Here is a 13557-nt window from a genome sequence, read left to right on the forward strand (position 1 = left end):
CTTTTTATGGAGAACTGTTTATGGGGATTTATAAAAATAAGAAGGTAAACTAAATTTAAATATTTTAAGTAATCACAGTTGGACACTGGTCCAGTTACTGATAATAAACTGTGAAACTTGTTCATCTCTAACCGATAACCGATACTAATATTGGCAGCTGTTCAAGAGCTACGTAGTCAAAAGTAAATATTATTGAAAGCACTATTTCATGCATACAGGTAAAACTTATTATTTTTAAAACACAAACCATGGCTAAATAAATGTTCTTTCTTTTCAATATAGAGCGCATACACCGAGACGAATTACATTATTTCAGAGCGATTAAAGGGTTTTAATCAGCTAAGTTAGAGGAAATCCGACTCGCTCATCACAACTAGTTCCGACCAGATTGATATCTCTGCCGCCACCTGCAAAGCATTTGTTGCTAACAATTTCCTTGTTCTCGCTTTGGGCTTCTATATAAATACGCGCGGATCAAAAGCAGGTTTTGCATTCATTGCAAAACAGTGCTCAGGCGTGCAGTTAACTCCCCCTAACTAAATCCATCGTCCAGGTGCTTTTCCAGCCAGAACAAATTTAAAGATTGTATTTAACAAGATGTCTCAACAACCTGTTGCCTTCCTCACCCGTCGCGAAACATTCAGCGCCTGCCATCGCCTGCATAGGTATCAATCGAATAGAATTCAATTGCTTTATTCAATTGGCTTTTTTATAGTTCAATTTGCGTTGACATTTCTATTTAATTTTCAGCCCCCAACTAAGTGATGCCGAGAACCTGGAAGTCTTTGGGAAATGCAACAACTTTCACGGCCATGGACACAATTATACAGGTAAACATTTCTCGAGAAAACTTAACCAATGGCGAAGGTTATAGTCCTTCGATCAAAGATCTGTAGAACGCATTCCATTAGAAAGTAGAATGGCTTTAACTGAACAGAAAGGCAATAACAATAATACACATTTTTTGCATCTTTTCCTGAGCTTATTGTGTTGAAAACACCTGAAACAATAATACTTTATAACACCAGAAAAAACAGAAAACACAAATCCATCATTTAAATGCATGATTAGTTGCAAAACGGCATCAGTGTCATGTAACCAGATTCGTTGAAGTCCAACTCAGAGCAATTGGTAATGTGAGACTGGAAAATGCTTAACCATAACCATAACAAAACCTTGGCCGACAAGCTCGCTTATCAAAACCATATTCAAGTTCAACGCTCATAGGTAATAAAAACCGAGAATTGATAATGAACATGTAGAGATCAAAGGGATCATAGTCAATAACATACATAAGTGGAAAATATTTTGGCGACATATGGGGTTCTACTAACAACGCAATTTGTTGTCGCATATGTAGGGTTAGGATTAAGTAGAGGTCAGTTATTAATTTTAATAATTTTTATTGTTTTAGTTGAGATTACTGTTCGAGGACCAATTGATCAGCGCACTGGAATGGTGCTGAACATCACCGAACTTAAGGATGCTATTGAAACGGTGATCATGAAGCGTTTGGATCACAAAAATCTCGACAAGGATGTGGAGTACTTTTCAAAGACTGTACGTACCCAGTTACAAACTGGATACTTACTTACCTTACTCACCAAATACATTTTATTTTCGCAGCCAAGTACCACTGAAAATCTGGCTGTATACATCTGGGATAATATCCGGTTGCAGCTGAAGAAACCTGAGCTGCTCTATGAAGTGAAAATCCATGAGACACCAAAGAACATTATTTCCTATCGTGGTCCGTATTCCTTGAACGGGATCTACAATCCCATCAACAAACGCATAACCCACGATTCGTGTACCAACATATCCTCGGACTCGGATTAGAATGGATTAGCATTGAAACCCCTGTGAATTGACGAATTTTAATGGACCAACACCCCCATCCCCACACCCACTCACACTCACACGATTAGAAAAAGACATATTTAGTTACCTGGTAAGGGAATGAAAAGATATACAAATTACAAAGTATATAGATGTAAGACCTACTGTATGTTTCTGGAACATAATACTGAATAAATATATAATAAAATGAAGCAAACAAAGGGGATCGCTTTTCAAAACAATATTATTTATTGTGGTATAACTAAATAGAATATTTTTAAACTCAGTACATGTATTGTTTTAATTATTATATTATTGTATTGTTCTTAAAAGTAACGCTCTATATGGCAGCTATACACTTCTTGGGTGCTACAGATTGGCGTCTGTGTTGAGCAGCAAGCTAATTAACCGCTAAGGATTGTATATATTTAATTTGGGCACTCCAATACTCCTCCAATACTAATTTATATCACGCTGTGTATGTCTATGTTTTTTGGAAATAACACTCCACAGAAAGAACTGGGATCAGTTCTTTCGGTGCTTGTAGTCATAGTCCTGCATGTACAGGCTGCAGTAGACGAGCCAATCTTTCGAATCTGTGGGATCAGCAAGGTAGCGATAAGATATCGTACTAAACTTTGAGCAAAGATCTACTTTGGTTAGTTCATCTAGGGTTAGTTTACATTAGTGGTTGGTTAGTGGCCCGGGCCAGAGTTAGTAAGTGTGTTAGGTCGTGAAGATAACAGAGAACATTAACCTCGAAACAACTTAACATTCAGGTACCGACAACTCATTAAAAACTAAACTAGTTGCCATTAATTAGTTTTCTTATTTTTTTGGGGAAAAGCATAGGAACTTTTTGCTTTGGAAGTCATGGGATGAATTAGTTAATAACTTATCACAGTCTGATGGTATTGCAGATACACATTGAAAACATGTCGAAGACTTTAACTGAACTCATCTGAATGGCTAGGCGGATGGAATTCAAGCTTTGGTATAACTATATTCTTTGGATATGTCTTTTTAAGCTACACTGAGCTACATTCTTTAGTAATGCTCTACGGGTTCTTTGGTTTAGGTCTACATTTTGTAACGAATCTTAAGGCTTTAACAGACTTTTCTCCTCAGATACAACCGCGATCCGAATCCGAATTCATTTGCTAAGTGTATAAATATCTCTATATGGCTAATAAAATGTCTCAACTACTAAATATATCAAAAATGTGCGCTAAAATTACGATTCTCTAACATTATACGCATTTTACTTTTGGTCATGGTCGGTTTCTCTTGTTACTCCACTCTCCTCTCCAGCCGAGCACCTTAGATGGTGTTGCGCAGGGCCTTACCTGGATTTCGGATCGATATGAAGGGTATCCCGAACTCAAACTCGTTTTTCGGCCAGTACTTGAGCAGGGGCTGGCGCTGGGGAAGCTCTGATTCCACATAGAAGTAGGCAAACAGCACCAAGACCGTATAAGCGGCAATGAATATAAAAATGTGCCAGAAGCCGTGCAGGTACGGAAAGTTGATTGAGGACCAGGCCTCGCAGAACACCCTGTCGTTGATCCAGCAGAAGACAGCCACGGCCCAGACGGTGGTGGAGCGGATGCCCAAGCGATAGACTCTCTGGTCGCTAACTCTGTTTTGGATGGAAATGGAGATCGTTAGTTAATAGGTTTGTTTCAAGCCCTTTCTATAAGTCTGTAAATAATAGAATTACCAACCGAAACACTTCCAGCCAGCATTGAAAACTAAATTTAGTGACAACCATGAATTGGATGAGGGAGGTTCTACCTCTAGTTATAGTCTTTTTTCTAAGAGCTAACCTTTGGCTGTCGAATGGAGTTAAAGTCAAGGATACTGCCAGATATTATGTCAACAGTCCTGTTTGTAAGATGCCCTACGTGAATCCCTTTACGGCGGACATCATGAGTCGTTTTCATAAAAGAAAGATGAAAGGCTGCCGAACTGATGCTGATATGGTGACAAGTGAGTTTGACTTCAACACCCACCAGTACCGACTGCACATTCACGAGCACCTGGCTAGACCTTTCCTCAAAACCAAGGGAAACGCCACCCTCGAATGCGAATATTCAGATATATCGCGTAACAATTCAGCCGATGTTCCGGACAATAACTACGTGTGAGTACTGGCTAGTTGTCTAATGAATCTAAGACTTGAGGGCTTTACTAATTAAAGTTAGAAGCTTATTAAAAATAATCACCCTTACCCTGTGTTAGGCAATCCAAAATGCATCGCCTAACCAACCACGTTCTGGTTCCAAAAACCACGGACCATATCATCACCAAGTGCTATGTGAGGAAAGGCCACAGAAGGCGAAAATTAATCCAGTCAGACTCCATGTCCTTTATACAGGACCCTCTGACCAACGATGGAAAGGTGGAGGACTTTGTGAGAAAGCAAAAGGTGGATCCCCAACCCAGTGTCCTAATCATGGGTCTGGATTCCACGTCGAGGATAAATTTTCGACGAACTATGCCCTTGGTCTATGATTTTGTGAAGCAGCTAGGCTGGTTCGAAATGCAGGGCTACACTAAAGTTGGTGACAACACCTATCCCAATCTTATGGCCGTGCTGACAGGGCACTCGAGGTCAGGTATAGAAAAAGTTTGCGATGTGGAGGAGCTGGGCTGCCTGGACTCACTGCCCTTCATCTGGAAGCGTTTCAAACAAGCCAACTACACCACGTTATACGCCGAGGATTGTAAGAAGATCAACACGTTCAACTATCTAATGCCGGGATTTAAGAAGAAGCCAACGGATTACTACCTTCGGCCGCTACTGTTGGCCATCGAGGATCAGTTTCCCATCATCAAGGAGTGGGGATATGCCTACTGCGTGGGCCGGCACCTGAGCTTCAAGTATGTGTATGACTTTGGACAGCAGTTTATCGATCGGTTCTTGGGCCGGTCGCCATTTTTTGGTTTCCTGTGGAGCAATAGCTTCACCCACGATCACTATCAGGGGGCCGCTTCCTTGGACCAACTCTTCCGGCGATACCTAAAGTCCTTTGAGGACGCTGGGCTCTTTAAGCGCTCCATTGTGATCCTGATGAGCGACCATGGTCATCGATACGGTCCCCTGCGCAAGGCGCCTACAGGATATTTGGAGGAGCGTGTACCCATGATGTTCATCTATGTGCCACCATGGTTCCGGAAGAAGTATCCGAAACTGGCGGCCAATCTGCATAAAAATCGCAATCGCTTAACCTCCAACTACGACCTCCATATGACCCTCCACCACATACTTCAGTTGCACAGCAGGTCCATGGCTGAATTTCCGGATAAGTACAAGTCCCAGAAGTGCAAAAGCTGTCAGTCCCTGTTCTTCGAAGTTCCCTTCAACCGCACCTGTGCAATGGCCGGGATCGAGGAGAAGTGGTGCTGCTGCCACCCCTCAGAAACTATCCCCTTCACCCCAAAGGTGGCCCCCATAATAGACGCCATGATCCAGCGGATGAACCGGCATTTGGTGGAGCGAAAGTTCGATCATCTGTGCCACAATTATACTCTGAAGCAGGTAATCAGAATGGACTGGAAACCGGTTCTGGCCACGGGTCTGAGGCCCGCCGATAAGGACGAACATGTCTACATAATCGAGTTCAAAACACTACCTAACACTCCCGAGTTCGAAGCCACTGTCCGCTGGAACAATCGCACCAAGGCACTGCTCAGCATGGACATGGATGACCTCAGTCGTTTGAATTCTTACGAAGAAGATTCCAACTGCATAAATGACAAGATAGCCAAGAAGTATTGTATTTGCAATGATAGCCTAAAAAAATAAACTATGGTTACTAGACCCCTGCCAGAGACATACACATCACTCACTAAAATAGAAACATATATATATCATTTCCAAGATACGTAACCCACATCCGTCAATATCAGTAATTTGTTTAATCCCCGAGGGATTTTTTGGGGGCACTTCCTACCCCAACTTTCATTGAAAGCCCTTGAGTGATGGGAGCCATAAGAGGGCTACTTAGGGCTTATCTAAATGACCCACTACAGACTGAGTAATTCCATTGATATAATTGATTGATAAGCAGAGACTTTCCCCCTCGAATGCTATCTCTAGGGTTTTGGGTTTGAACTTTGACACCGCTCGTCCCACAACTATTAGAACAGAAATAAATAAAATAGAGTAAACAGTGCGATAAGGTTTAAATAATTTCACAAGGCATGCATTTGGAAACACTTGTTCCCAACACCGATAAAAATATAAATGATAAGGTGGATGAGTGATGGTAGATACATGATTTATGGGCTTAGTTCAGTTTGGGGTCACCTGGAGGCGAAATCAGGAGGGCTGGGCATACAGATAGTTTATCAGCAAAACCCCCAAAAATTTATTAAACTCACCTCTGGAGCTCCCTGTAGAGCATTACCATTGTCGGTACACTCATGAACATCAGAACAAAGGCATTAACGATCGGCTTCCACCAAGACAGAAAAGTGGCGGCAATCGCCGATAGGAGCATGAGCCAACTGAAGGTTTTGCTGGAACAAAGGAAACCGAAAGTCGGGGATTTAGATATGGGATGTGGAGACATAGATACCCGATATTCCAATCACACTTACCGATCGTTTTTCACAAACTTGGGATAATAGCGCTTGGGATAGAATAACGAGAAGGCCGCCATGAAGACCCACAGAATGGCCAGTTCATCCAGCAGCTGGCCAATTAGACTCAGAGTGGCATGAAAGTACATGGAACTCAGTCCAACCACGATCAGCAGAACCCAGATCACATGGATGCCGGGGGTAACGAAGCGTCCGTACTCCTTGAAGAGCATAATAAGCACCGGAGGAAGTAGTATAAACAGGAAGTTGCTGAACTGTGGGGCGATAATATCAATAAGGTTAGAAATGAGGCTATATCTATATGCATTTTTAAAATTATAACCCAACCCAGTTAATAATATTTACTTTTTTTACTTTTTCGCGACGTGCTATTTCAGCAGTAACGTAAATTGCTGATCATATTGAATTAAGTGCAATTAATTATTATTTTTTGAGTGCAAACACAGTGAGAAATGGGGCAGTTATCACTTCCATAGGATGATGTTTCTATTCCACTCAAGAAAACGATAAATGGGGCTAGGCAATGGTGATATCTTTCGTATTTGGACTTGGGATAATGAATCCCATTTACATGCAATATTTACTGCCACTTTTATTTCATTATTTTGGATGGAGTGTCAAGAACGGGGTCATTCACTCCACTTGAAAAACTTCCCTCTGTTGAGCAAACCCCCAACTGAAACAAAGCCCGATTGCGTTGTAAACAAATTGCGCTTTTCAGGCCTTCAATTTATTAGTCATGACAATGAAAAAACCAATTAAAACATGCCCATTTGTAGTATTATTAGTGCAAGGAAAGAAAATGTAGAACAAATAGATTGTGGTTTTATGAAAGAAACTAGGAAACTGATAACCTTTCGACTCTCAGATGTTCAACTAATCTTTACTCTATATAATTAAATCAAAGAATTGGAAGAAAATAGTATTCTTTTATTTTATTGAGAGTTTTAAGTTGTATCTGTATATATCATATTGCATTTCATTGAAAGACTGCACCTTGCCTTGCACCTTGCTTCATAGGAAATGTAATACTAGTATCTTTGCACTTTTCTAGTCGATAAGAAATTGCCTTGCTTCAGAGTTCTGCAATGCAAATATAATGAAATATAATAAAATATAATATTTCGCTGAAAGAAGGTTACAACACTCTCTCCCGCTCCCACTTACAATATCTTTTGTTTACACGCCACCGGTCGGTCTCGCTCTAACAGGCAAGCAAAAAAAAAAAAGGTCAAGGCCTTACCCAGTGGGTGTTTGTGTAGGGGGGGAGGAAACAATAATGCAGCTGCCGGCCAGCTACAACTACAACTACAACTACATTTAATAACTAGAGCAGAGTAATGGGAACTAGTCTTGATATTAAAATAAATTGCACATACGCACCGTGTTCACGAACTCTGCTATATTTGATGAAATTAAGTAATTGCCCTCGCACCAATCGACGGGTGAGCTTCCGGGTCTGAGATGCTCCCAGGCCATGGCGTAGATGTCCAGCAGTCCCCCACCCATCCCCACCCCACCCATTTGGCCCGAAACAAAGAGCGATTTTATTTTCCTTTTCAGCAACGAAAGGATTTAAGCACTTTCGTTTGTTTGCTTTGTTGTGGTAGTTCAGGGTAGTTGCAGCGCAGTTGTGTTTGTTTTGCCTGCACTTTGCATAATAGCGCAGTAGTTCTTTGTCAAAGAGGTTTCTGCAAAAACCACTTTCTAGACCAGTTTCGAAGCCTTTTAAACTTAGTTTCTGTTATGTAAGCCACTACCGGTGGTTAGGCACAAGTTCTGTCAAATTTATGGTAATGCGGAGCTACGAAGAAAGTGGAATATTCGAACCGTCCGCAAAGTAACGTCCGACGTGGAAAGCAGGGGAAAACAACAAATATCTTACTTATATATATACATATATATCATCTGTAAACCGTTAGTGCTAGATTTGAAGCAAGAACGATAGTTGGTCACACTACTCGACCAGAAGAGAGATGCCAACTCCTTTTTTTTTATCGATTATTATGCGCCTTTGTGTTTTTAACGGTATTTTAAAATTTAATACTCGTAATATAGTTAATAAAATAAAATCTTGGCTTATCTGTTTATTAATTTACTATTTTCAAAGAGCTAGAACATCTTTTCCCTTTTAAACTGTTGGTCACGGTAGCAGCTAAATAATCAACAGATATCAAATCTTTAATAAGCGAGACGAAACTTTGGCTAGAAGATTTTAGATTTAAAGCACAGTCTAAACTAAGGCATGGCTCCATCAAGGTGGTCATTCTTAGCAATTTTATTGTTATTTTTGAACGGTAAGGTTTCCCTATAAAACATTTTTTTTTTTTTAATAAGTTTGATTTTACTAGAGTGCCACACCATCATTTCCCCAAAGTTTTTTTTACCTGATGATATAAAAGAGCGCCTGGCTAATGCTCTTAAAGCTAAGCCAGTTCTTTTAAATGGAATCCTTTTAACAGTTGATAACTTTGGCGAAACACTAACGTCACTAAGTAAGGTTCCAAAAGGTCTTATCGAAGTCCTGCGACCTATCTTTGCTCCCATTCGGAACGAGACAATGGAGCAGAAAGATTGTGGAATATTAAATTTTTATTGCCAACTTAAAAAAATCATGGATTGGGGTTAAGTTTATTATTTTGAAAATTATAAACGGAATGTATCTAATAAAGAAACTTATTGTAAAATATATTGACAAACTAAAAATCATCATCTATTTACTGTGATGTAGCGTAACACAGGCGTTTCTAATTAAATTGAATATTGTGGGCATGTTAAATTAGAGCAAATTCTTTCTTATATTCTAGTAAAAAATAAAATGTAGAAATAGTGGGACATTTTAGAAAGCGTAATATATTCAGGCCCTTTTTATATAAAAGGGAAAAAAGATTCATGTCTCATGAATATCATGTTTCAGATATCTCCACCAATTTTGAATAAAACGCCTGCCTGTAATCGATTTATCGTTCTTGTAATTGCTCCTCTCTAGCCGGCACGCTGTTTACACTTCCAACTTTTTTTTTCTTTTTGTCTTGACACTTTTGAATATTGAATTAATAATGTTCCCACAGCGCAGTTCCCAGGTTTACCGCACGCCACAAACCCATCAGCCGCCGCCGCCTATGGAACTAGCAGAAAACTATGAGTACCCGAATCTCAATGTGGCTGATCTGAATGCGCGCCTAGAAAATCTTTCTCCTCGCCTGCACGACTGCTGGGACAGTATTGCAATCAATGAAGAAAAACACATCGCCCTGGCCACCAACAGGCGCGAAGGCAGGCACTGGTGGGGCATGTTCTTTGGCTTTGAACGCAGTAAGGTGAACCACATGTCTGTTGCCAATGCGGACTACAAGCTTCAAGCTGAGCACACGGTTAACATTTTGCGGTACGCCGAGAACAATGTCTTGCTGGTCGCCCTTGGGGACACACGCCTCCAGGCTTGGTCCACTTACTCAAGAGTTCGCAACCCAAAGCAGCCATACTGCCTCTTCCTGGTGGGCGAGGCCTCTGTCCATCCATCTCCCATTAGCCAACTAAGTGTCTTCAAAGCCAATCAACAAAGAGCTGTCTCTGCGTCTTCGGATGGAACTCTGAATGTAAGAATTTAACAAATGTCCCCTAGATTTGATACTACACTTGTTTTTGCCAAACTAGGTCTGGGATCTATCTTCTGCTGATCTGAGTAGCTGCTTCCACACGCGTAGCTCCCACCTAGATAAGCTAACTGGACTGATGACGCCCTCTGCCTCGGCCGAACAATTTGTAACCTGTGATCGCGGCGGTTGTGTCCGTCTCTGGGACATTCGGTCAGCAGCTCCGTCGTCATCGTGCCTCTTTGATGATGACTCGCATCTTTTAAGCTTCACTTGCGGCGCCTGGGCAGCTTCAACGGAGCTTCAGGGTGACAACAACGTTTACCTCGGCGACTTTGACGGTAAAGTTCACACTGTGGATATTCGCGTTCCACGGAAACTGGCGGAAACTTGTGAATATTTTGACAACGGACACGTCTCGCAGCTACTTATAAACGGGTATGGTTTTAGTTTGAATATCCGTGCATATTTCATTAAAATACTCTTCGTCCTAGGCCCCATTTGGCTGCTATGAGCAATCTTCCTGCCGCCGTAAAAGTAAGCAATGTGACTTCGGGCCACAAGGTCATTTATAACCACAAGGACACCCATTCCCGTCTTACGGATGCCATTTGGACAGATGAAAAGACGCTTCTAACCATCGGACATGGACGGAAACTAGTAACCCATTCTTTAAAATAATTACCCTCATGCCTTAAGATTTAATTTGACGATGTAAAATATGGTTTGTTACAATTAACGATTTGCCTGACTGAGGTGTTATATTCTTTTAAAAATGTAACACCATTTTTTTTTTGTATAATTCTACATAGACGATTATCAGGATGACTTACCGAAATAGGTATATCTACTTAATATACAATACAAACAAGTCAAACTATTATTTTCTCGAGTATTTTATTAAGAGGCAACATCACTGCAGTACAAATATCAGAAACATCTATACAATATTGTTATATTACTCCCAAAATTAAATACAATTCAATTTCAAATTAATGCTTTACTTCAAAAAGCTCAGTGGTTTTGCTGAAAAGTCAAATTGAATTCTTACATACAAACATAAGTTTAGTTACTAAACAATTAACGGCAACGTATCGTGATAATTGGAATGAAATCCATCCTTAAAATATGGTAATGAAAACAAGCCATCGAATGGTTAAATGCAGTTCACCCGGAGGGTGCTGGCGCGAGTGAAAAAACTACACTAAAAACACGTAAAAATATAAACAACCGCAAAAAAATACTTTGTAACAGTCGAGTGGGTGGTTGCAGAAAAATATTTCCACTTAATTTTTCCAGAAAATTAAAATTTTTTCGCGCAACCTTCCTTAGCGTCGCGACCTCTTCGTGGGAGGCTCTAGGAAATTGTTCTCGTCCTCGTCTTCGATCTCCATACCCTCTAGTTTCATAAGTCTCTTGGCATTCTGCAGCATTTGCCCATCCCGTAGCCAGTTGCACTGCAATACATCATCGATTGAGGGTCGCCGCTCGGGATCCACAATGAGCATTTGATTGATCAGCAGCTTGGCTCGCTGCGAGACACCCTTCCAGGCCGGATGTCTGTAGGCGAACTTTCCCTTCTTGATTTGATCGGCTGCCGAGGTGCCGTATTCATCCGAAAACGGCAGAGTTCCACTCAGACTGTCAGGGGGGAGTCTCAATGAAATATAGTTTATAAAAATGATATGCCACTCTCTTACCAAGTAAAGAGCACCACTCCCAAGCTCCAAATGTCTACTTTCCGGGTGTAAGCCTCTCGACCACCAGTTATGAGAACCTCGGGGGCCACATAAAGCGGGGTACCGCAAAGGGTACGCATCACCGAGTCCTTCTGCACGAATTTGCTCAGCCCGAAATCGGAGACCTTTAACAAGGTCTCTTCGTCGTTCGTCTCGAGCAGGACGTTGTCTGGCTTCAAGTCGCGGTGAGTGATGCCTAAAAATTAAAGACTCATAGAGATTTATCTTTATAGCTATAAAGTATACCTTACCCCTGTCGTGAAGGTACTTTACTGCATGGCACATTTGATAAAAATAAAGCTTGGATGTGTCCTCATTCAACAACTTCTTACTAATAATGCGATTCAGCAAATCCCCTCCTCGCATAAATTCCAGCACCATATACACGGAGTCCGGCTTGTCGACTATGTCGTGCATGCGAACCACGCACGGATGTGACAGATTCTTCATGATTTTCGCCTCATTTAGAACCCGTTCGGGATCACTGAAGTTAGTGCTGGGCCGCGCACCAGAGAGCATGTTCTTCTTCACTATTTTCATGGCAAATTGCTGGCAAGTACGTGTGTCATACACCAGGCGCACCAATCCATACGCCCCTGATCCCAGCTTGCGATTGACATAATACGTTTTGGTAATCTCCTCCGGTAGTCCGATCGCCTCGTTCGGGCTCAGGTCTTTGAACACAAAGGCTATACAAGGGGGCAGGTGCAGGATATCGAATTAAGTGCAAATCTCTTCCTTCTATACCTGCTTGAGGAACACTTACCCTTGTAGGTGGGGTGGGAAAGGGAAATAACGTCGTCATTTTTCAATATTCGCATTTTGTTTATTCCAATTTTTTCATTGTTCACAAATGTCCCATTGCGTGAGAGATCCTGGAAAACGTAGATGAACAAAGGTTATGCAAAGCTACACAAACAGGTGTGACCTATATTATGCATTTCTAGGAAATGTTTGAATTCAAAGGAGAATCTATTTTAAAGTTAAGTATATATACCTTAATATAAACTGGATTTGTTAATTCACAATTGGCTCGCTTTATGACAAAATGAACTTTGGAAATGCGTGTTAATATTTTCTCTGGCAGGTCGTTGAGGGTCAGGATCAGATCATTCGCCTCTCCACGTCCTGCCGAAAATTCGTCATTATTAAGATCTGAAACGGATGTCCATGTTGGATTAGATTGGGAAACAAAATAACGAATAAAACAAACAAACATGAAATTTTATGTTACCAACAGAAAAGGACGATTGCGTATAAACTATGCGGTATTTGGAACTCGTACCCAGGGACTTGATTTTGATGTTCTTGCCATATAAGCGCCCCCAGACGATCTTCTCCATGGGCTGGCTCTCCACTTGGGTCCAGATATTGGATGCTTGGCTCTGGGTGCCCTGGGTTCCTTGGGTGTCGCGTGCCATGATGCGCCTATTACCGAGATTCACCGCTTCTTTCAATCCTAACAGTTTCAGCGGAAACTGCGCAAAATGGGAATGTCCAGTTATTCGGGTACCAACACACACGCAGGCGCTATCTTTGTGAGGCGGAAGACAACTTTGTCAGAGTTCCCCCGATCTTAATTCGGTCAAGTAATGGTCTCCTGGGCTGTAGAAGTTCACATCGAGGTGGTGGCGCAACGCAGTCTAACAAACTGACAAGGTTTCTCATACGAAAACAACGAAAAGTAACAACAAACACGACACTTATATGAACTGCGATCTGTGATTGTTTTTGGCTAAGTGTGAGTTTGCCGCCTAATGGGAAGACAGTGTTGC

General features: G+C 41.4%; 5 protein-coding genes and 1 long non-coding RNA gene across 9 annotated transcripts; 4 read left to right on the forward strand and 2 right to left on the reverse strand.

The window, feature by feature from the left end:
- Positions 1 to 282: 282 nt before the first annotated feature.
- pr (6-pyruvoyl tetrahydrobiopterin synthase purple) lies at positions 283 to 2060 on the forward strand. Its single transcript, XM_017239936.3, has 4 exons — positions 283 to 665; positions 751 to 830; positions 1415 to 1560; positions 1627 to 2060. Exons 1-4 carry the CDS (start codon positions 598 to 600, stop codon positions 1837 to 1839), a joined length of 507 nt encoding a protein of 168 aa, XP_017095425.1. The 5' UTR covers positions 283 to 597; the 3' UTR covers positions 1840 to 2060.
- A 5-nt stretch (positions 2061 to 2065) lies between these two features.
- Positions 2066 to 8336, reverse strand: bwa (alkaline ceramidase). 2 transcript variants are annotated; one of them, XM_017240327.3, is made up of 5 exons: positions 7831 to 8329; positions 6445 to 6701; positions 6226 to 6363; positions 3186 to 3478; positions 2066 to 2435 (listed from the first exon to the last, which is right to left on the reverse strand). In XM_017240327.3, the coding sequence occupies exons 1-5, from the start codon at positions 7969 to 7971 to the stop codon at positions 2365 to 2367; spliced, it is 900 nt and encodes a 299-aa protein (XP_017095816.1). In that variant the 5' UTR covers positions 7972 to 8329; the 3' UTR covers positions 2066 to 2364. The 2 variants fall into 2 exon arrangements, with proteins under 2 accessions (XP_017095816.1, XP_070133843.1); XM_070277742.1 differs by lacking the exons at positions 2066 to 2435; positions 3186 to 3478 and adding an exon at positions 4336 to 6172 and having other exon boundaries at positions 7831 to 8336.
- On the forward strand, positions 3594 to 5675 carry LOC108124575 (uncharacterized). Its single transcript, XM_017240325.3, has 2 exons — positions 3594 to 3982; positions 4081 to 5675. Exons 1-2 carry the CDS (start codon positions 3609 to 3611, stop codon positions 5645 to 5647), a joined length of 1941 nt encoding a protein of 646 aa, XP_017095814.2. The 5' UTR covers positions 3594 to 3608; the 3' UTR covers positions 5648 to 5675.
- A 90-nt stretch (positions 8337 to 8426) lies between the features above and the next one.
- Positions 8427 to 9153, forward strand: LOC138925950 (uncharacterized). The gene is made up of 2 exons (XR_011442214.1): positions 8427 to 8744; positions 8799 to 9153. It is a non-coding gene; the product is annotated as an uncharacterized lncRNA (long non-coding RNA).
- Positions 9154 to 9331: 178 nt separating this feature from the next.
- On the forward strand, positions 9332 to 10920 carry vls (valois). Of its 2 annotated transcripts, XM_070277739.1 has the most exons (4): positions 9332 to 9418; positions 9519 to 10046; positions 10105 to 10481; positions 10538 to 10920. In XM_070277739.1, exons 1-4 carry the CDS (start codon positions 9347 to 9349, stop codon positions 10722 to 10724), a joined length of 1164 nt encoding a protein of 387 aa, XP_070133840.1. In that variant the 5' UTR covers positions 9332 to 9346; the 3' UTR covers positions 10725 to 10920. The 2 variants fall into 2 exon arrangements, with proteins under 2 accessions (XP_070133840.1, XP_017095852.2); XM_017240363.2 differs by lacking the exon at positions 9332 to 9418 and having other exon boundaries at positions 9425 to 10046.
- Position 10921: 1 nt separating this feature from the next.
- lok (ovarian-specific serine/threonine-protein kinase loki) lies at positions 10922 to 13556 on the reverse strand. Of its 2 annotated transcripts, none has more exons than XM_017240360.3 (6): positions 13017 to 13556; positions 12780 to 12937; positions 12549 to 12657; positions 12034 to 12471; positions 11744 to 11978; positions 10922 to 11684 (listed from the first exon to the last, which is right to left on the reverse strand). In XM_017240360.3, exons 1-6 carry the CDS (start codon positions 13201 to 13203, stop codon positions 11372 to 11374), a joined length of 1440 nt encoding a protein of 479 aa, XP_017095849.1. In that variant the 5' UTR covers positions 13204 to 13556; the 3' UTR covers positions 10922 to 11371. The 2 variants fall into 2 exon arrangements, with proteins under 2 accessions (XP_017095849.1, XP_017095850.1); XM_017240361.3 differs by having other exon boundaries at positions 13068 to 13551.
- Position 13557: the final 1 nt, after the last annotated feature.

This window comes from Drosophila bipectinata, chromosome 2L (genome assembly GCF_030179905.1).
Source record: "Drosophila bipectinata strain 14024-0381.07 chromosome 2L, DbipHiC1v2, whole genome shotgun sequence".
Lineage (NCBI taxonomy): Eukaryota > Metazoa > Arthropoda > Insecta > Diptera > Drosophilidae > Drosophila > Drosophila bipectinata.